Raw genomic sequence first — 23324 nt, 5'->3', positions numbered from 1 at the left:
CCAGAGGAGAGGAGAGCAGAGTGCAGTTTTAGGCTCGCTGACTGTCTGAGCTAGAATGCTCAGGTAGTGAGCAAGTCCCCAGCTGTAGCAGCCTTTAACTGTGGAATAGACTAGAGAGCCAATCTAGAGTGCAATAAGCCTGCAGCGGTGATGGTGGCAGAGCTTAATGGAGAGACAGAGAGACTGGCTGGCTTGCAGAAAGAAAGAGTGGGAGGCTGAATTTTAACAAGCTTTTGTAATAATGGAAAAGAGAGTGAAGGAAGGAGGGAGCATGCAGGAGGAAAGAGTTTTAAAGAATTTGCTAAAAGTGTTCAGCTATATTAGAGTCATAAACTCTATCACCTTGTTAGATTTGTGGATAGCCTGCAGGTTACAGAAAGAAAGCTTGCGACCACGGGGGGCATCAATCTGATTTCCTGGGCTGGCTGGGCAGTGTGGGTGGGGTAAGTGAATGCTCGCCTTTCCATCAACTGCCAGAGTCAAAGTACTGTATCTGTGATCAAGGCACTGAACCCTGAAATAAAAGTCTGCACAGGAATAGAATTGAGATCTGAACTAGCCCTTGCCCGCATCTGTAAGTCCTGACCTGACTGCGTCCGACTTTGTACTGAAAATTTTAAAAACCCAACCTTGGCTTAATGAAACGATATATAATTGAGTTATTTCTTGTCGAAGGAAAAAGACATGATTACTTTTGAAATCACTTCAAAGTATAGGTCATCTACAAGGCATATATACTTACTTTTAGATCAATAAAAACAGATTTCTTGAAGTAGAAAATAGCAGATCTGGGAGCCGACATGTGCCTACACACAAAAAGACACCTGCCTGTGGCTTGCCTGCACAAAACACGGATATTTTATAAAAGCCATAGTGCCATTATTTGCTTAGTGAACATGGCTCCAATAATATGATGATGCTTCTCCATGTCTGTGTAAAAAAAGAATAAAGGCCATTACATTGGTGAAAAAGAGAACAAAGCATTATGAAATATTACGCTTCAGCACACATAAATGCCAGACTGCCTCTAAACAACTCTAATAACAAAATGTAAGTCCACTGGAATGTTTTTTAATCTCATTTGACTGTAATATGGATTTTTTTGGATGGTTGTTGGGTTAGATGCCTCAATTGAGTTCTGTAACCAAACACCACCATCAAACTTCCCAAGTTATTAATGATCAATTTAAAGTGTGTATAGTATAGTGTAGTAGGAAGCTCCCAAGAGTGTTGTTCATTAGTGAAGATTAACTTGCTGAACAACGCATGCATGTTAATATAAACTTTTGTTTGCCACAGATCTATTTTCTGCAAAAATCTAAAATCCATTTGAAAAACCCAGGTTTTTTGTCAAGCGAACCAGGGTGTGTCATCCCTGCAACTCTCTATTGCGTTATAAGTACAGACAGCTCTGCCTGATCTGAAGCAGTTAATTTGACCTGCACCACAGAGTCACTTAGTCAGAGTTTTAGCTTTGAGTACATGAATAGAATCTTGAATAGTTGAAGTAATGGTGAAAATATTGCCTCTGATAGATGTGGTGACTTCCATAAAGCACTTATGGCACAAATGTCAGATTTGATTGAACTTACCCTCTGTCCGCTGGGCAAATATAGCAGCAATGATGGTCCTACTGAAGGGCTCATCTCTGCCAAATCCCTCTTGCTTTTACTTTATTGTAGGGGCATCAAACAAGGGTATTTCCATTAGTCTGAGAGTTGCTTAGATAATGATTAAATGAACTGAAATATTGTTTGTATCATCAATAAAACTGACAAGCTGAGAAAGCATGCATTATACATCACTTAGCAGTGTAGCAACTCCCGTTCATGCAAAACTACAGTTCTATTATTTGTCTAGAATCTAGTTATAGTTATACTGTATCTGACTTTGTCCATTTTAGAGAGATTTAAAATAAATTGTACTGTAGGGAAACTCTCCTAGCCCTTCCTTACAGGGTATAGGGTCAATCGGTAGTGATTCATAATCCTTCCTCAAAAACACTTCTTCAGGGTTGGTTTTGAGCGCTGTGGATTCTTAAATCATGTTCAGTTGATTAAAGGTATTTTTACTCTGCACTCCATCTTGTTTTTCTGTCTAATTCAATATTATGTATAACATATATTCTGTGATTGGATTGATTCAATCGTGTATCTCCAGAGTAACGTGAAAATGCAAGGCCAGAGGACACCAGGAGGAGCAATATGATTTTTTTTCCCCTACAAAAGCCTAAATGCAAACAGCCTAAGGCTAGCAAGGCTACTGCATGTAAAGTACTGTATGCAGGGAGAAAAGAGATGGATGGATGGAGCAAAGGGATAGGAAATGGGATGTGAGGGACAGGATTAAATATAACCCTCAGAGTACATTAAATAGACAGAGAAAAGATAAACATGGCCAGGTTTGAGGAAATGGATTAAGTAAGAGGAAAAGATATAAACTACAAGTAACTTCCCTAGTCAGCCCTTATGGGCAGCCTGGAGCTTCTCACAGAGTCTCTCTCACTGGCCTTGCGCTTTGGCCAGATTTGACCGAATGAATAATGGTGAGGGGGTGAAATAGGGACAGCGTGAAGGACACAGGTGTGTGCTGTTTAGGTGGCGCTACAGTGGATTGATCAGATAAGAGAATAAAATCAAAAACTTTATATATATATACACATATATCTGTATGTATATAAATGAATTTTTCTCTTTTGTTGTTTTGTTTGCAGAACACCGATCGAAACGTATCATCCACCGTTGGCCTTTGGCGCAGATTTAAACTCACTACCTAACAAAAACACAGAGGAGGATACTGTAAGCAGCCTAACAGGTAACACATATGCGCACACACACACACACACACACACACACACACACACACACACACACACACACACACACACACACACACACACACACACACACACACACACACACGTCTCTATGTCCATGAGCACCCTTTGACACTAAAATAGGATGTTGACATACCGCCAGTATGACAGTTGTGTGCACATTTTACTGATGTACATACTCAAACAGGCTCTCAGACTGAGCAAAGATGCAGCTAAGGACGGAATAGTTTGACAGATGACCTGCACGCATGCACACACTCTCTCTCTCACACACACACACACACACACGCACACACACACACACACACACACACACTCTCACATAAACACACGCTTGTAAAGTAAAAAACCTCTCCCTCTCAGCGGGTCAGACGTATCAGTGCCTGCCCATCCATCCGTGGCGGTGTGACGGGTAATCACTGCCTGTGATTGTGTGGGCAGAGGGCCGTTAGAGGCGGCTCATGCCTGACAGGTTGCACTCTGCCTGGGTAAGGAATGGGGCAGGGCGAGGGGGGTGGGTGGGGGTTGGCCTGTAAGTCTGAAGCTCGAGGCCTGGAGCTCATCAGTCAGGGGAGTGTCCTGGCTGTCTGGCCCCCAGCCGAGGCTGTCAGGAGACGGGTAGACTACGGTTATCTCTCCCCTTCCAAACCTCTGGACCCTGGGGCTGTCAACTGCCTCTCATCACATCAATCAAGATTCACTCCAATCTCGACCTTGTTAGGATCTGCAAGTCCTTGCTTGCCCCCTTCCCCATAGCTGTCTATCTCAAATAGTTGTTTCTTTGAAAATCCACGAGGTCAAAATGGTTCCCTGTGCTCCTTAAAGACATGGTTAAGATGTGGCAAGGCAACCAAAGGGACAGAGTTTTGACTAATATTTCTCAGTAACTGGAGTGCCCTTAAAGGACTATGGTGCATATTATAAATTAACAATATCTGTTGTAGCTCTCCACTTGCCAGACCTAATAAATCAGAGATGCCTTACCAACAATGTAAACAGTAACACTATACAGCCTTAAACAGCTCCTGTCTCCTCAGTATTAAAACTTTTATGGATGGGCAGCTTTGTAGTTTTTCACTTCTTATTCTCCCTGCCCCAGCATCTTTAATAATGCCAGCCATTCGATCGCTGTTTGCACTTTTATAAATCCCATTCCAAACATACAAATCACTCTTCCCACTTTTTGGTTGATTCGTGAAACAAGCTTTTGGTGAGCAATGACCTCAAACAAAACATTATATGTGAACTCTATTTTGTTTTTAAGTTAAGGATTTCCCATAAAGGCAAACTGGCAGATCTGCACACATCTTTGGGGAAAAAGTAAACTTAGGCAACTTTACTCAAAACTTGTACCATATGCTTGAAGCAAGTTAGAGAGAAACACTAGTCATTGCTCACGCTCATCTCTCTCAAGCCATTCATAGTTAAAATGGGTATTTTACTTCAGCTCTTAAATATACCCATCATCGTCTCCTGAAAACACAGTAATTCACGTCATGAATTTCATTTCTGTCTGCTCATGCTTTAATAATTGATATTCCATTGTTTCAGTGATGTGCAGATGTGAGGAAGACAGAAGTGTCTTTGGGAAATGTAGCGCTGTTCAGCAGCTGATAAACTATTCCTTCCACCTGCTTCAAACTTTTCTAGCACATGCCAATTACAACAGGTGAGGTGCAGAGTTCCTCCTCCTCTTTGAATATGAAAGGGTGGGATATGTGTGTGTCCATGAATAATAAAAGGCATTTTCTGGCATCATGTGGGGAGCTCCCCCTTGTTTTAAATTCTCATTTTCCTGAGCTGTCAGACCCATGTGGTGATGTGATAGAAGGATTGTTAGCATGAGAGAGAGCAGGGGAAAGATAAGGAGGCGGCACAGACGGGTAACAATGACAGAAAGACAAAGACTTAATATGAATTATAATATTCATTCATATATATTCATATTTCTATAATATAGAAATAATATGTATTAATTTGGCATCAAAATGTCAAAATACGACTAGACCTTTGCTATATATGTTGATGAGTTGCACCTACATTCTCCCAAATGTTTCCAACAATGTTCAAGCCTAGAGAAATCCGCAAGTTTACTGAAGGTAATGGTGCGTTTCATTAGGCCACAGCCACTACTTCCGGGATGGGGAAGTCACAAATTAAACTTAATTTAAGGTGAATAAAACTTGAAACATTACCTCATCTGTGAACAGTTGTGCCTGAGTCATGTCAGATACAGTATATTGTCATCAGCAGTGGTGGTTCTTTAATGGTGTATACATCAACAGTGAAGCGAGTTTGACTGCAGGAGCATTTTAGTGTGTATTTGTGTAACTCATGCCGTGTTTTTCTGCCCTTAAACAGCCATCTTACTTTACTGTACACTATGTAAGCTATCATTAGCGAGCAATGGCACACCGAGGGTGTGTATGTCTGTGTAGATAACTTCAGGGCAACTGTTGGTGAATTCTGGTGCTCACCAGAGACTCTGCTTCTCTGTCTTCTTTTCTTCTGTCTTCTCCGTAATGTTGTTCTTGAAGTAAAGTACATTTTCCCACCAGCTCCAGCCGGCAGTCAACATTTCGGAACATACACCCGAAAACGGAGGTCAGCTCGGCTTCACCCAGGTTGATAAACAAGAGTAAAGATAAATACACTTTTTAATCCCAAGAGTTCAGAAGTAATCTCTGAGCCCTCCTCCCATCGGCAAACGGTTCCAGATCAGAGCAGAGTCCGAAGTGACTCTAGTTGTTTATTCTTTTGGTCTGTTTCTAATCCAAAATCTCTAGCCAGCTTTAAGCAGCTGAGCAGTGGTTCTTGCCCCACATTCAGCCCGCCCCTCTATGCAACACTCTGCAAACAACTTTTGATTTATTTTGAAAGAGAGCCCCTTAATGGCAGAAGTTACATATTTAACATCCAAGTCAAAGAGTTTTTTTTTTTTTTTTACAATTTATTGCTCTGTTTTTTAAAATTTCGTTTTGATATCTTACTTTGATCAACTGTTAAAGACTGTGAGATGCGGTTGAAAGCTCCAGGAAAAGGCCATAAGAGGATCTAAAGAAGAGATTTTTTTTTTTATTTCATTTTTTTATTTCTATATTTTCATATAGTTGGTTTAAATTTTTTTTATGTCAGATCATTATTATTGTTTTGTTTATTTCAATTGTATTTTGAATGTGACCAAGCAAAGTTATATGGGTAGACAATGTGCACCAAAGCAACATTCCTCTTAAGATTTTCTGAAATTTTCTGACAACATTAAGTTCTGTTGTTACTTTGCAGGTTTCTAATTCTAAATATTTTTCTCTATGGAAAGCAGTCAAGTGCCCTAATGAATTTTGAATTACTACATGTATATTTCCAAAAAGATAAGGCAGGATAACTTATCTTGTCGCCTCATATCTTTACCCGTAGACAAAACCGCAGACGACTATTTCTGCTGCACAGTACTTACGGCTCGAGATAGTAATTGCTTCGTAATCTTGCGACAGCAGCATCAAAAAAAGATTTAACCTACGGTCGTTATGGGCTTCTGCATGTTGTCCGATAGCTGCATAAATATAACCATATGAGCTGAAATTGTCTTTTGATTTTGTTTGATATTAAACACATACACACAAGTAACCATATAGAAGTACATGTACTGTAGATTGACACACATGTCTGCTGTCCTTTGAGTGGTGGGGTAGTCATCCCCTGCTGTGTTGGCAACACCTTTCAGCTGAAACAACATATTAGATTAATACAGACCCCAGTGTGCAGCTCTGTATGACCCTGTCCTCTGGAGGAGGAGGAGGAGGAGGAGGAGGGTATAAGAGAATTACATTTCCCTGTCGGTATCAAGTATCACAGCATGTCCACTGGCATTTTTCAGGTAGATAAGTGATAAGAGGTACTGGAAACAATCACCTGAAAATACACTCAGAATAACTTTAATTAATAACAGAATAATCTTTCTTTTGATTTTTTTCTTGAAACAATAATTATTGAACTTGATTTATGCAGTTATCAACAATCACAATGACTGGCTCTAATTACCTGGGCGTTTTTTGATTTTAAAAGCAACAGTGCATACCTCTCTGACAGCTTGGAGGTGGACCTTGGAGGTGGATCTTCCATTATGTGTCCATCATTGGCGATTCCAGTTTGTACTTGATGAGGCCTGTCCCTGCAAATGTCGAATGATTTCTTGAATCAACTATGATTGTATCAGTAAAGAACAAATTAACCTAGACTTCAAATCATTTCTCTGAGTCTAAAAGGATTTAATTCTGGAAAACAAATGGTAGCAGCCACAAAAACCAACCACACAAACAAACAAACAAACAAACAAACAAACAAAATAAATGCCCTGACACATTTCATTACCGCCTTTCTCTCTTCCTGCTGTGATTTGTGTGTGTGTATTATGTTATAGCTCAGGAGGAGGATTTTCGTCGCTACTGTGCGTCATTGTTTGCTGTACCTGTCAGCAGCGGCAGGACTGAGCCTGAGATTACTACATCTGAATCGTGCCTCACCATAGAAGTCCTGGATGAGGTAAAAATGACTGAAGCATTTTATTTTAACAAAAGTCTTTCACCTTCATGAACACACACAGTAAACATGCACTTCACAGACACCAGCTTATTCTTTCTTTCCATTTCTCGCTCTCTTTCTCATCCATATGTGACGACAGTGTTCTCTTTTGTTTTCTACAGAGAGACAGAGACGTAGATGGAGATGCTGTTGCTGAGCAGAGGGCAGACAACAACAGAAAGTGAGCCTCAATCAATCAAAAAAAAAAAAGAGACAATTCTGCACTGTGACGTCACAACTACATTCACACCGGCCTGTGTGGAAAAAGTTTGACTGGCTACATGTGTCTGGACTGTAAGAGAGATCAAGGCTTTTCATCTGCAGGGGAAAGTAATTCATCAGATTAAACAGGTCACCATTTTTTATTAGATCAATCCTCTTTAGTCAATGTTACTCGTCAGTTTTGGCATCATAAATGCATGTACTTGTTTTTGAAAGGCTGAACGCCAACAAAGATTATTGAAACAAAGGATTTTGTGAGATAAGAACATGATGATTACATCTGTCTTTCTCAATTATTTTTTGACTTTTGCAGTTTTCAGCACTCTGGAGTTTTTGGAAACTAGTGTACTAGTAGAGGCGTGTGAGATACTAGTGTAGCCTAATCAGTGGCTGCAACTGTGCCAAAATATCAGGTCAAAACAGAATGAATAGACTAGCAAAATAGAAAAACAAAAGCAGCATAGCACTGTCAGGAAAGTTTTGTAGTCATCAACAGGTCTCTCTCACAAAGACCTCTTTTTTCCACACAGGGTTCGCTCTATTCAAAAGGTCCTCAGTCAGGTCAGAACACCAGTGCCCCAAACAGCCTCAACTAGTGGTGGGTCCTCAAGGGTCAGCCGCTCTTCTCCCAGTCCAACACAAACATCCAGGCAGTCTAGATCACCAGCGCAACCCAACGCTGCTCAGAAGCTCCATCTATCCAAGACTGCAGGAGCAGAACACTCAATGAAATGTAAGTGTGTTTTTTTGTGAGTATAAGGGAAATGCTTTCTCTGGTTATTTTACTGGAGAAAAACACACTGTTTTAACGTATTCTCCAGTCTATTATGTATAAATATGACGTGAACAATCGCATCAAGATTCATGCCACTTTTTTGGCACATTTGTCATGACTCTGCACTGGAACAGTAGGAGAGATGGATGACAGTGATGTATTTGTTAAGTGGTGTGACAGAAAAAAAATAATAATGGCATAAACATGTTTGAAAGCCTATTAAAAATAGATGGCTGAAAGAGGTATATGGCTGGCTGCAATGTCAATATATTATATACAGAAATAGAATTATTAACTGTAAGGAATCTGAAGAAATAAAATAACTGTCTATGGCCGTATAACAACTGAAAAATATAATTAAACATTTGAATGTTAGTGGTAAATCAGTACTGAGCTCTAGTCAAAGACAAACATTGTATAGTAGTCACTATACTTGTGAAAAACTCCCTTGTGTATGCTTTTTTTAATAAAAAATATTATGGGACCAGAAGCCTGCAAGAGCAACTAATATCCTTATTGTTATTTGTGTTATCTTTTGCACAGCTTCGTCCTCTAAAAGTAAGCCATCAGCACGCCCCACCGCTGAGACTCCAAGGACTTCAAAGACATTAATCAAGACACCAACCTCAACGTCACAAAAGCCAAATTGCTCCCCCACTGTTCATAAATCAAAACCTGACCATGGATCAACAAGATTTTCGTCCTCTCCCTCTTTACCACATTACCAAACTGAGATCCCTAAATCCTCACACGCTTTTCCACCTGATGTTTCTTCTTTGGCTGGTGCCAGTCCATCAAACCCAGAAGTGCATCATTCCCTCAGGTCTACCTTCACACTCTCACCATCAGGCTCCACTGAGTCAATCGTATTGCCCAAAGTTGACCAATCAAACCCATTTCATAAAGGCTCATACTCATCACTGTTACCAGAACAAGCCCAATCTTCCCAGTTATTCCCAGAACCAATCTCATCACCGAAGCTGTCCCAATCCCCTCCAAGCAATCTGGAGTCCTCAAGGCAATCCCAACATCCCCTCTGTGACCCAGAGTCTCTCCTATCAGATAATCAACTCCAGCCTCCCCTGTCACCTGTGACTTCCAGTCCAAACCCAGCAAGAAAATCTCCATGTCCACTAAGATCCCTATTCCGTGTATCTCTATTTAATGATTCTCCTCCAGATGCATATTCTAGACAGAGGTCAACTCCAACAAATGAGGATGCTCCAGACCAAGAATCAACTCTGTCACTTCAGGATGCACAGTTTAACCCATCACATCCCTTAAATGTCATCCATAGTCCTCATTCAGCCGTAAAAATGGAGGAGGAAGAGGAACTATCAATAGGTAAGTGAATTGTAATAATTTCCTCTCTTCATCTGTATGTGTTTGTGTGTGACTGGATGGTGTTGAGATGGTGACAAGAGCACCAATTAGACACACACAGTTTCCTTTTTTTTTAGTTACATTTTTGCTAATGGTTAGTAAGTTTACTATTAATAGTATTTATAGGAGAGTTCTTAGAGTTTGGTAAAGGCAGGGACACTCATTACAGCTACTGAGCTGATTATGAATATGATTTTGCCGTGATGACTGATCGACCTAGTTAGACCGGATCTGTCCTAGTATGGGTTATCTGGTGTTGACAGTCGGAAGATGAGATCATATAATGTCATTCTCATAAACATGTTTGATATTTTGCGACTGACATTGGCAACTGATGCAACACTTATGTGTGGCCCTGGGGAGACAAACCTGTACATAAACAGCTTTGTCTGGCCTTTGTTTTATGAAATCCGAGCTAGTTGGTGGAATCAATCTTTATGCATGGTTTGTCCGGTCTTTGTAAGATTCAGCTGGTCTTCAGATTTGTCCCAAGCTTATGGGACAGGTCACCCCAAAATCAAAATTACATTTCCCTTTAATCTGTCTTTCATCAGTCAGGTATTTGTTCTTGTTATAGCTGTATAGCTGTAGGATGCACCGCTACTCGATGGTCTTGTCGTTTGGACTTCAACTATAGATATTGAAGTCTGTTTCTAATTGGGGCAATGACTACAACTGGAACATCAGGTGCCACGCCTCTGCTCTGTCACCACGAAGACAAACAAAACTCCTCACTACCTACATAAATAACAACACATGTAATCAGAAATCAGTCCTCCCACATTGATGTGTCTGCCAACGATACAGTTCTGTGCTCGGATGGTCTCTCTGGAGATTCATTTCTCCATGAAAGATTCCTCATTATTCAAAAAGCATTTGCCAGTTTACACCTCATATAATAAACAGCTCCAACTAAGATCATGTGATTTGGAAAGAGCATTTCCACCTCTACACAGCAGTTTAGGAACATTTCTCGTAGCATAGATCGTGAAATTGTTCTTGAACAACTTATCAAGAACAACTTTATTTTCAAGGCCTCCTGTTTGGCTGAGCTTCATCAATGAAATTCTTTAAAAAAAATAAACACTAGATGTAATGCCTAAACAAAGTTTGTGATTACCCTGATGAAGGTCACAGGTGAATAAGGACAAACACGACTTGAACCCAAAGGCTGACGAGCAGCTTGACACTTGACTGAATTTCAGAGTTACATTGCTCCTCTTTAGTACTACAAGTGCTGAGAATTTTGACCTTCAACACTCCTGCCGTCACAAACATCGAATTCAATAGCCACCCACACTATACTCAAAGGCATAACAGTGAGTCAGCATTATAGTAATTTATCCTCATGTCTGTTTTATTTGTCACTGTGTGTATTTTTTTTTTTTATCTTTTAGGCCCTCATCAGGGTCATCTCTAAAGAGGCATTCATTATTTTACAAGCAGCCAGGTTAATGAAGGGTTCAAAACAAACTTTTTAAACCAGTTAAAGTCAAAAGTTAGTGTTAGATGTAACTAAATGCTGCAGCTGGAGCTTGAAGGTGTATGTACTGTATATGGCATTCACAACTACCGCATTTTAGTTATAAAATTTAAATCAGAAAATGTTAAACATGTTTGATATTATCATGACAGCCCCATTGAGACTGTGAGCAGTTCAGGAGGTTTACGACCGGATCTGTAAAATCCTCACATTACCAGATAATCTGCTCCGAACAGCATGCTTTGAACGAGGACTTATTTAATGTGATGTCATGTAGAAAATGAATGTTCTAACAAATCTATGTTCACAACAGCAACCCTTATTTTATTGCTACCCTGCTAAACATCCTATCTTTCCACTGCACTTCTATTATTTCTACACACAGAACGCCTCCATCATATGGCCAGTTTGTGGAAGTATCTCATATGTGGATTTGATACGTTTTGCGTTCAAGACAGTATGTTTCAGTGAGATTTCCAGAGACCAGACAACAATTTCAGGGGACCAGAAAAAGAAAAAACGAATTCATATTTATGGATGGGGAAGCACAGGTCTTCGCGGTAAAGTGATTCCTGATAGAACACTTTACTGCAGGGCTACATTTTACCTGAACACAATTCTCAAAGCCCAAGCAGTTTATATGAATAAACTGCTTGTGGATCTCGCCAGTAATGGCTTCCTCTTATTCCATGGGGCTGTCAGAGCCAATTTAGATCCAACCATAAAAAGTGTTCTTTATTTTTTTTTAATATCGATTAGGGTTTTAAGTAAATACTTGACAAAATGCTACTACAGACAGGAAGGTAATTACACTATAAAGAATGGCCCTCAATTCCCTTAGTATACAGCACACACACATGCACGCACACACGCTCACATCAAGATCCACTGATGCAAAAACACATTTCTTTCTCATGTGTGCAGGTGTACCCACACACACACTTACATGTATTCACACTGAAGTAGTTTAGATACACTTGTAAATGCAATCTGTTTATAATTGTTTTTCTGTGATTCTCAGAATTATGTTATATGTTGGCCTGTGTGTGTGTCTGCGTTTGTGTCTGTGTGTGCACTCATTCTGAATGTATGAATGTGTGTGTATAGGGTGCTGTCTCTTAAGGATTGCTTTTGCTTCACTTAGTCCCACATCCTGACTTCAGGCATCTTCTTCTCTTCCTCTATTCATCCATCATCTCTGTTTTTTTCCTCATCCTTTGCATCTTCCTACAGCTCTTTGACCAGTCTGACACTGACGCCTGCTTTATCGGCTTATAAGAGCTTGATGTGTTTGTGGCAGTGTCAAGGACACTTAGATCACGTGTTAGAGTTTTCGTTGGATGTTGGAGATCAAAATGCACCTTCAGTGATTTAAAGCAGGAAAAGTCAAGGATGGTCAACGTGGTCTCACTATTCACCTTGAAAGTGTTTGAGCCATACACAGAAAATGTTTTTTTTAAATCTTAGTCCAAAAATAGTTGTACATCTTGAGTCATAATTCAAAGTAAACTTTAATCCCCTAAAAATATTTGTCTGTATTTTTCATAAAGACAGTGGAGATGAAATGTCCAGTGATAGCTTGGGTGTGGCTTCACATGAGGAAGACTCTGCAGACGAAGGACGTTCAACCAGAGGGAGATCCAGAGAAGAAGAGCAAGAGAATCCTGCCATACGTGCAGAGGGAGAAAAGGATTTTCGGTCTGATGAGGAAGAACAGCTGTCAGAACCAGTCATGGTAACATGTTTCAATATTCCCACATGCTTTCTGCTTCTTGAAGGAAAATCCTTGGGCTGTAGAGTTACCATAGCACCATTTTCTGGGGAGCACAAGCCTCATGTTAGTAAAGGAATATTATTCATTCACAGAGTTCAGCTGTGACTATACTTTATAAGTGGTTGCCAAGCTGTCAATCAGGCATCGATACAAAAGAGTTTCACGTTGAACCAGTGTAACTAACAAGCCTATTAAATTGAATCCATAATTTATTCCATTTGCAGCCATTGGTAACCACTTTAAAAGAAAATGCCAAAAGAAAATATAGCTCAGGTAAAATAATAGAAGGCATACAATCATTTTTCCTGTGTGACTTGTTCAATAATACTCCACCAATTCATTACTTTCAATAAAACATTTTCCACCCACAGCCACCCCATTAAAGCCAGCACACCCACTGTTTTTGATGCAGAGGTGCACGTCATTGTGCACCTCTACATTTATAGGCACAGGCACATTTTTAATGACGTAAAAATCAAATGCATGTAGCAAGATCCATCACTTGATAAAAGTTCTCATTGATATGTGATGAAACATGTTGGACTGCTAACAAAGAATGAAAGAATTACCAAATAGGCTGCAATAGTTATATGACAATACACTAAAGTTTGTCTTTGAATGATCTCAAACTGTGTAATAAAATGAGTAAATGAGGAAGTTTTAGAAGTTTGAGAGAAGCACATCAATACACCGGACATAATCGCTCCATAGAGTGAGAAGACTTCAGCAACATAAAGTTAGAGGTTCTTATTGTAGCTGACCTGATCTATTAGATAACATTTGTATCAGACTAATTACTTTACATTATTCAGCCATTGCTCAGAGACACCTAAGGCAGTGGTGTTAAAGGTGCACACCACTGAGGGAAGAAGAGAGAAACGGAGTGGATTAAAAAGACACTGTTTGAATGGTCCCAAATGACCTATCAGCCATTTATGGTATGAATCCTTTATACTGTGACAGAGGGATGAAAAAAATAAGGGTGGGTGGGAGGTGGGGGTGCTTTATTAAAAAGCTGGAGCAAAATGAGGTTCATGATTGTGAAGACGGTGGTTATCTGTGGCCTCTGGAGCTGAATCAAACTGCTCCTAAAATGATTAGATAGTCATTTTTTTTCTCTCTCTCTCTGTTTGGACCCGGTCTCCTCTCCTCTCTTGTCCTTCATGTATTTCTCACACTTTCTCTCCCTTCCTTTGGTCCATCTTTTTGTCTCGACCTATTCTCTTTCCCCTTTACTTTTGCTCTTTCTCCTCTTCGTTTTACCTACGTCATTTTCTGGTATGAGGAGCCATTGGTCTGCACAACGACAACTCCAATTTTTCCCTCTACACAGTATCATTGTGTCTGGTCTCTTGCCGTTTCATTGTTATGCCTTTCCTCTTTCTTTTCGGCCTGTCTTCCTCTTGTCATTCTCCATCCTCGCTCCTTCCTCGCTCTTAGCAACACTATTCCCACATGCCTTCCCTCCTATTTTCTCCCGGCCCATCTGCGGTGTCTCGCAGTGCTACGGCTAGCATGCTAATGCATCAGATCTAATCTTAACTAAACAGCTTCCTCATTTTACCCCCGTCTCACAGGAGGACACTTGCGCGGGAGGAACAGCTCACCCACTACACGGTTGTGAGATGCTCTCAGCAGCTCCAGGGGTTAATTAAAAATCAATTCATCAAGTGGAAACAAAGGAAACAGGGAGAGAGGGGAATAATCTCTAGTGAAAGACACAGGCTTATTAATATGCATTTGCACTGGAGAAAATGGAAAATACAAATTTTAACACTCTTACCTATCTTAATAAAAGTTAAATTGATATTGAATTTCAGTTTGTCCTTTGAACTGATTTGGTTAGGATAGAAATTAAACTCAAGCTGTAAGAGCACACTTTTAATTCCTTATTCCCTTGTACTCTCCTCACTCCATGTCCCTCTCTTCACCCACCAATAAACCCCTCCTCAACTTCCTCCATTATCTATCTTTTCTTTCCCTTCCTCCCTTCCCCTCTATCTCCCTCTGTGTATCATCTCTCCATCTCATCCTCACGTGATCTCTTTTTCTGCCTCACTCCCTCCCTTTTATACCACTTTCCCTCCATTCCTCCTTCTCCCGCATCCATCCGTCTGTTTCCTTGTCCCCTCAGGTGATGCACAAGCAGAGCGCTGGGTCTGGATCAGAGCATTTCTCTGATCTGGATGTGTTTCTGCCTCTGGGTTTAGATGTGAATTGTGGTCACTCCGACACACCAAAACACACACACTGGGACTCACAGCACGCAGGCCAGACTTCACCGTATGATTCAGAGCCAAAAGGTAGGTTAAAGAACAGAAGTATTTTTAGCTGTAGGTATGTGTGTGCCTGGATTTTTATTCTCCTGTGCTATTGAGATTTTTTTTTCTCTTTAAACTGGCTCATGTTTTCCTATAAACTACATCAGAAAGTGTAGTTGCTGTTTTTGTGCTTTAAAAGATTAGATTGTGAAGATTACCTCTGTGTCCAACTTTTGCCTGGAGATACTTTCCAATTTGCAAGCGTTATTCATATCACAAAGGCCTCATAATAGGATTTAGAACAAATATGTAAAAACGTAGAGCTTACAAGAGAGATGAAAATGAGTTTTAAACCCAGAGGACCGCTGGCTGCTTGGTGGAAAACGAGGGATGGGGGACAACACCGATAATTTACTACTGGTGGGTCCGAAGGGATCTTTCCTGAGACGCCTTTTTATTTTGAGTGTGTATGTGTGCATGTCTAAGCCTGCATGCTTTTTTCGTACTTATATTTTCTACCTCAATTTTCTTTAACTGTTGGTGAACACGGGCACACATACACCTAACTCCTAGAAACTTGACACACTCAGAGACATCACAGGCTTTTCTTGTTTCTTTCGCAGCTGTAAACTGTAGATAATAATGCATGTGTCCTTCACATGACATATAAAGTTTACTTTGACTTTACCTTTCTGCGAAACGTTGAAAGGCATAGTTGTCGATGCAATGTCATCTTTCTTGGACAACGCAGCTGAAAACATATTGTTTAATCATTGCTGCCCAGAAAATGCAGGAAAAATGCAGGGAGTTTTGTTTGTATTGAAGTTTTTTATGTTGCTTTTGTTTTCTTTTTTATGACCCATCACTACCCTTTCAGGCATGGACATTTCATTCCATTGTTTTGGGTTTTCTATCCCCTTTCTTTCATTGCTTCTCTCACTTTGAACTATAACAAACAAACATGGCTAACAAAGATGGTTTTCAAAACTTTAGACATCAACTGTGTCTGGGTTTTGAAAATTGGTTTCTTCTTTCTTCTACCTGCGATTTGTAAACTAGCCATGTCTGTGAGGTGCTCTGACTGCCCAACAAGGCTGTTGGAAGTCGAGTCTGCACCTCCAAATTGCATCAGAGTTTAAGTAATAATATTTGGATCGAATCAAACGCTATAATTTATCATGGTGCTCATTACACCTTATACTCCTGTCCAAGGCTGTTGAATTTCATGCATTTCAAACAGCACTAACTGTTTGATTGAGCAAGGATTTCTAATTCATACCTTGTTGGCTCAACAAACCTGCTACGGGCCAAAGTGATCCCATCAGCCTTTTCCTTCATCGAGTCTCAAAGCCCACCTTTTCACTGTTTCATTGTCAAGCCTGCATTAAATGAATGAGGTTGACAGTGAGAGTCTCCCACAAGGACACCACTACCCTCCTCGCACCATGCAGCCAGCCGCTCGTCAAACCCCGCGCTGTCTCTGCCACCATCGTTAAAGCTCCAAAGTTAATGAGAGAGAAAGGTTAGAGAGGAGGAATATCACCTTGACAACACTCTGCACTCATTTATGTCCCTCCATCCCTCCATCTGTCTCCTGTATTTTTTTTTCTCCAGGCAGGGCTGAGATCCAACAGGTTTTATATGGCTCCTGCTCTACCTTTCCCACCTCTCTCTCCTTTCCGCTCTTACTCCCTGTCACCCGGTCAGTCAGAAAATGAGGTTGTTAGTGTGCAGCTTCTGCCTCATGTGCATCCAGTCGAACAGGAAGAAAGAGGGAGACAGACAGACAGACAGACAGACAGACAGGCAGGACAATGATCAAACCTCAATAGAAAGAGAGAAAGAAGAGATATAGGAGGCCCTAGCAGTAAAATTTGATAGACAAGCAGTAGGGAAATCAAAGACCAGCAGACAAGTAGATGAAGAAACGGGCATAAAGATAGAATTTCAAGTGGTATCTTTTGATGCATTTGTAAATCTTTTTTTCTTTCTTCCCAAAAGAGCTTCAACCCTCTCAATTTTCTTTGTGTGAGTTTAGAAGCTGTCTGACTCCTCTCCTAATTTCCTCTTTTCATTTGCAGCTGATTTAGACTGGTTAGTAGCTTTTCCATCCAGCCAATAGTATTAATTGATTGCCTAACCACTGGAGACAAAGAAGAAAACTGCAGTAATTGCATTGCAGCTGTCAGGATTGGCTGAATGGGCTTGTTAAGCAATATTGGTTTGGTACAGATGCTGCTGCTGAGTGGATGATTGTATCAAATGTAATGGATGTGTTGTGATCTCCTCAAAGTTCTGTGTGTGGAATTTGAAACTCTGACTATTGAGACTAAGTGGAACACTTCAAAAAAGAGATGACAGCAATCTTTTAGTTTTACTTTTTAAATCAATGAACAGCCATTAAAAAGGAATATCCATATTCTATTATTCACGCAGCTGCTTTGTATTCTTTGTAGCATCGGTGCACTGTCATAGCCAAGAAGTTATTCCATGCATTGAATCTATACAAAATCACACACTGTTGGAGTTAGATAGCAAAGAAAATGCATTGCTATTTCCATTTGCTAGCCATACATCTAACTGACAGCAGTGTGACATTACATGATGTGTCTTGGCATTTCATTCATCTTGTATCCACATATTCCAGATGTATTTTAGAGCATCCAGAAGGCAGTAAAACATGTGAAAGTGGATTGAGTGATGGGATGCTTTCTAAACAGAGTGAGCAGAGGCGTATGTGGGATATAAAACAGTACTCTGCATTTTTTGAGACATTTTATGTTTCTAGGTCTTTAAAGGATAGCTCAAGCAATTTTACACATTCAAGTGTGTTTACAGGTCTTGGAGAGTACTACTGCATATGTGAAAAAGTAGCATAAAGCCTTTTGTGGCTCCAGAGACAGCTGCGTGTGATCTGAAGGAGCATTCTGGGTAATGTAGGCACCAGGTTTTGAAAAGTGTCCATGGGTCATTGCACTCCTATAACACTGTTGGACTCGATATGGACAGTTCAAAAACAAATGATCAAAAATTGCTTTTTTTGATTGCCACATTCTTCTTCCTTTTCAAACCTGGTGCCTACATTACCCACAATGCAACTTAGCTGCGGAGTGACATCACTGGAGGCCATTTACTGTATCAGCTAACATGCAGCTTCCTCTGGAGCCACAAAAGGCTTTTTACTGCTTTTACACATGCTGTAGTACTCCTCAAGACCTGTACACACTTTAATGTGTACGATTGTTGAAGTTACCCTTTAAGTATGGCTGTTCTTTTTTCTTAAGTCAGATTTGGTATGCTCCCTCTCTTACTTTTCTCTCACTCTTTAAGGGTCACAGGGTTATTGGCCAAGCAGCAGCCTCAGTTCCTACACTGAGGAACACCTGGTTTTCGAAATGATGAAGGACAACGACACGCAGTCAACTGGAATTCAAATTCACTCAGCCACACCCACCAGGAGAGGAGAAATATCAGCAAATGAACCAGGAACATCTGGTAAGTGTATGTACGTGTGTGCATGTTTGTACTTTGTTTGTGTGAACGCTGTCAGGGTTCTTATTTCCTTTCATACAACCAGAACTCCATTTCATACACAATTAATATAGCTCATTTCTGCATATAGTCACACTTTCTTGGCACAGAGTACGCAGGTTTCTTCAAGAGATTATACTGTATCACTCTCAGATGCAAACAGGCACGTGTTATGCACACACATACTGTGTACACACACACACACACACACACACACACACACACACACACACACACACACACACACACACACACACACACACACACACAGGCAGGATTGGGACTCAGTCCAGGAATATGTCTGCTCATCAATTCTCTCGCTCAGATCCCAGAAACACTGCAGTAATCTGTTTATTCTGAGACACACACGTTTGCATTTACACAAATAAGGACACCTGAGAGACGAGAAGATAATCTGTTCTACTCAGTGATATATCTAATGCCCCCCACTGCTAATCAGTTCACGAGAATCCCTTCCGTTTCTCTTCTTTCTACACTGTCAAGCCTTTCAGTCCTGCTGTCCTTTGTTTTCTTCATGTATCTTGCCCTCAAATTTGTATGCGTTTGTGGAATTCCATTATCCTTTTTTATTTTTTATTTCTGTCCTTCCTCTATTTATTTGCAGTTTGACCTCTAAAGCAAGAACTTTGAGGCACTGAGGCCCACATTGTGCTCACTTGCCCTACGGTGTCGTAAAGTTCAATACCTTGAACAGAGGTTCGCATTAGTAAGGACACTAAAGAGCTTAAAGCCTCTTCAACATGTTTAATTATAGAATCGGAAAGACTCTTTAGTTCTCCACGTTTCTAATATTTTTTAATTCCACAAGGGAACTGAAGCACAGACGTTTCGGCAAGTTGCCTCACTCTTGTCTGCGTGACGCTCCAGTGTGCTGTCTGACAGCTCGCTGAGGAGGGCTTCTCGTCGAAACATCTGTGTTTTGGCTCCCTTGTGCCATTAAAGAATGTCGAAGTCTCGAAATAGTTTCATGCTCCTGAGCATTTTTGTGTGTGAGAATACCTTTTCAAGTTCACAGCATCTGGGTTAACATTTTGTGTTTGGCAGGCTTCATTATACATTATAGCTGTATGTACTGTATGTTAGCATAGACTTCAGTTATTCCTGACATTTTTATTAGCTAGGTAAAAAAACATATGCATATGTCAATAGCAACCAAGCATTTAACAGAACTGAAACTTTAAACTCCACACTATATAACTGAACTCTGGGATAAATGAGGAATTAAGTCATATTACATAATGTTACTTACATTAAGTATCTCTGGAAGGCTGCATGGGAAACTTACTTTTATTGCTCCAATGTTGGCTTGTGTGTGATTGTATTCTTTACAGAAGCTTTGTAATCCAGCTGGTGCCCTTTTTATTCTCTGCCCCTCAAATATCCTGAGTCTGCCACTGCTGCATATATCCTCTGTGTATCTGAAATCTGTTCCTGAGGAACTCTTGTAGGAGGTCATTTAGTGAGATCAGATCTTAATTTCTCACTCAATTTACACTGAATACATTTTAAATGGAGCACGGAGCTTTATCAGTAAGTAAAATCTAGAAATATGTCCTATCTGCTTTGAAATGGAAGTAAATTGAGTCTACAGGTGTTATGTGTGAGTGCACACATGTTAGCAACACTGTACTGCATGCATCAGTCCTCCCATGCTGCTTGGTTTGACAGTGCAGGTGGTTGTGAAGCAGTAAGTAGAGGTTCTGTGCCAGTTGAAAGACAGAGTCAGGCACTGAAGGGGGGAGGAGGGAGGGATGGGTGAGGGAGGGTGTGTTAAGGAGACAATGTAAGATTGAAAGAATGAAAGACTTAACACTGGAGCTGGTTAGACAGCACGCAGCATGAGGAATCAGTGTGCTGCACACACACCCACACCATCATAGCTTCTCAATGGGGGCCTCGATGTAATTTACAGTGAGCAGGTGGGGATGGATGTTCAATCTGATTCAATTTGATGTGGCTCGCAGTGGAGTGGGATGAGACACCACTCATTCCACTGACTGTTGTGATCGTTTCTCTGTCTCTCAACCTCTTTCCCTGAATCCCGAGCTGTGTGCCTTCCTCTTACTTTCTTCTTTCTTCCTTCGCATCTCCTCTTATCTCTTTCTTGCACTCATACTTTATGTTGCTGTTTTTGTAAGATAACCTGACCGGATGACCTTATATCCATCGCTACATCCATCCATTGATCCTTCTGCACATTAATCATACCACATCTCTCTTTCTTTCTTATTCAGGGTCCGGATCTAACCGGTGCACACCAACTGTGTCTCAGGCCTCTGCTACCTGTTGCCTGTCCCGTCCTGCTTCTTGCTCAGAATTGGGTCCAGTGTTTCGTCCGTTGTCCCGGGCAGCCCAGGCGATCATGGAGATCTGCAGTGTGGACCAGACAGGCTGTGAGGACCCTGACCTGGACACGGACACGACCGCGCACACGCTCCACAAACTGGAGGAGGAACTCAGGCTCATGAGCAAGGGTACAGAAAAACACATACAGTACATTCAGACGTCATGCATTATGGTATGACCACCATGATATTAATAAAAAATCAAGAGTGCATTGATGTTAATCATATTCATGTCTGATAAATAACAAGTTACTGTGGTATTGATGGCTTTGAAATAAGGCCATAACTATTAACCCCCCCCCCAATATTTACTTCAGAAACAGGGATGGAAGCCTCAGTAATCGGGGCAGAAAACAGTGGAAGTCAATATCAGCATGGAAATCATCACTTCACACGGTGGGTAACACACAAACACACAAGAATCCCACATGCTCCACTGCCTGTCGACTCTGCGCAGGTAAACAGCTCGACACACTTTTGCCCTGGGCGACGTTATTTGTTGAAGACACACACAGAAAACCTTTCATTTAGGTTTTGCTCCTTCTCCAATTTCACTCTATGCTTTTCAACCAGCTGGCATGTGATCACACCGAGAGAAAAAAATTGTATTCCCATTACTCATTAATACCAACGAGGCTGAATAAAGATTAATGATTCTTATCAGCTCTGCAGTCCGTGACAGTTAGTAGGCTATACTGAAGGCCTTTCCTTGACTCTGCTGACTGGCAGCAGGTGTCCGTTTCATCTGCAGTCTAATTGGAGTGATGTTGTAACTGACAAGACACAATTATGCGCAGCAGATCTGCTGGTTAAATTCTGTGCAACGAGCACCAGATAGTTGTAGAATAACTACAGAAACCTTCATACTCATGTGCACATCAAACTTGTAGTTATAATTATTCCACAGATTGTACTGCAGTTTTCATCCAAATACCAGATAACTGGAGAAACGGCAGTGCACGTCTCCTTCCTTATAAAGATTCTGGTCAAAGTACTGCCTGAGAGTCGCATTTTTAAATTACAAAACAGTAGACGTGACGGAGATTGTTCTGGTTAAGCAGCCTTTTTGTTCCCCAGATTGTCAGCAATATTTTTTTTTGCGTGTAAAATGTGAACTAATCTGCGTAAATTTAAAACATAAAAGAAAACAAAACGTGCAAAAATAGACTCCTTTTACATTTAGTTTTTTGGCACTACAGTGGTATTTTGTAATGCAGATAGTTATTGTAGGGATTGTTTTGATGACAAATAAAACAAGCACACTGATGCACAAAAAACAGGAGCATCAGATGTTCAACATGTCCAACAACAATACGTTTCTTCTAAGGACAACTCCCAAACTGTCAATGATGAGCTCTGTGTTTAAAGGGGATGAAAGTGGTGCTTGTGATTGTCGCAGCCTCGAACCAACCAACCATAATATATGATGAGGTTGCTCTCTGTGTTCAAGCACCCAACATGCACCAGCCAAGCATGGCTGCAAAATTACCAAAGCTGCCTTTGGCCACGCCACCAGTTTCATGAGTGTAGAGACTTGTATGTTATTGTTATTGAACCTGAAACAGTTAATATATCACGTTCCACCCTTTTAAGATATTTGCATGCCCTCTAGAACTTAAAAGTAGAAGCTGCAGCTTTGGTAGCTGTTAAAATTCCCATTCCCGCTTGATATCCTGAAAGGCAAAAGTGCTTTTTTTTCTCCTTTGAGAATCTGAGTGGGGCCTTGTAACTTCTTCCTGTTTTCATACTGTTGTCTGTCTCTTTTCACCATGATCGCCATGTAATCCATCGCCTTCTCGCCCTCTACACTTCCCCACACTCCTCCGCTGTTCCAGTGGTCGCGATGGGGGGTAATCCCATCCCTTTTTTTGTGCTCCGTCAATCCCTCTCTCTGTCGGATGTGTGGAGTGTGTAATGGATCGTTAGCCAGCAGAACGACTTTAGCTTTGACAGCATGTTGGGTATCAGGCCTTAATGTGCTGCTTAATGTGTGCATGTATATGAGACAGAGAGAGAGCGTTGGAGTATTTTTTCTTGCATTTCTGAAACTGTGTGTGGGTGTGTGTGTGTCTGTACGTTGTTTATGTTTTTGTGCGTGTGTGTGCAGTGGGCATA

At 40.8% G+C, this 23324-nt stretch overlaps 1 protein-coding gene across 1 annotated transcript in view; it reads left to right on the top strand.

The window, feature by feature from the left end:
- The window catches only part of zbbx (zinc finger, B-box domain containing), a 57736-nt gene that overhangs the window by 31346 nt on the left and 3066 nt on the right, over positions 1 to 23324 (top strand). Inside the window, exons 11-20 of the mRNA XM_084350112.1 lie at positions 2714 to 2814; positions 7254 to 7375; positions 7537 to 7595; positions 8167 to 8369; positions 8955 to 9755; positions 12828 to 13012; positions 15186 to 15354; positions 18643 to 18807; positions 21099 to 21338; positions 21527 to 21605. Coding sequence (XP_084206238.1) covers positions 2714 to 2814; positions 7254 to 7375; positions 7537 to 7595; positions 8167 to 8369; positions 8955 to 9755; positions 12828 to 13012; positions 15186 to 15354; positions 18643 to 18807; positions 21099 to 21338; positions 21527 to 21605 — 2124 coding nt within the window. The remainder of the gene's footprint in view (positions 1 to 2713; positions 2815 to 7253; positions 7376 to 7536; positions 7596 to 8166; positions 8370 to 8954; positions 9756 to 12827; positions 13013 to 15185; positions 15355 to 18642; positions 18808 to 21098; positions 21339 to 21526; positions 21606 to 23324) is intronic.

The sequence above is a fragment of the Pagrus pagrus genome (genome assembly GCF_965226575.1).
Source record: "Pagrus pagrus genome assembly, chromosome: 4".
Taxonomy (NCBI): Eukaryota; Metazoa; Chordata; class Actinopteri; order Spariformes; family Sparidae; genus Pagrus; species Pagrus pagrus.
This window is presented reverse-complemented; position numbering and strand designations above follow the sequence as displayed.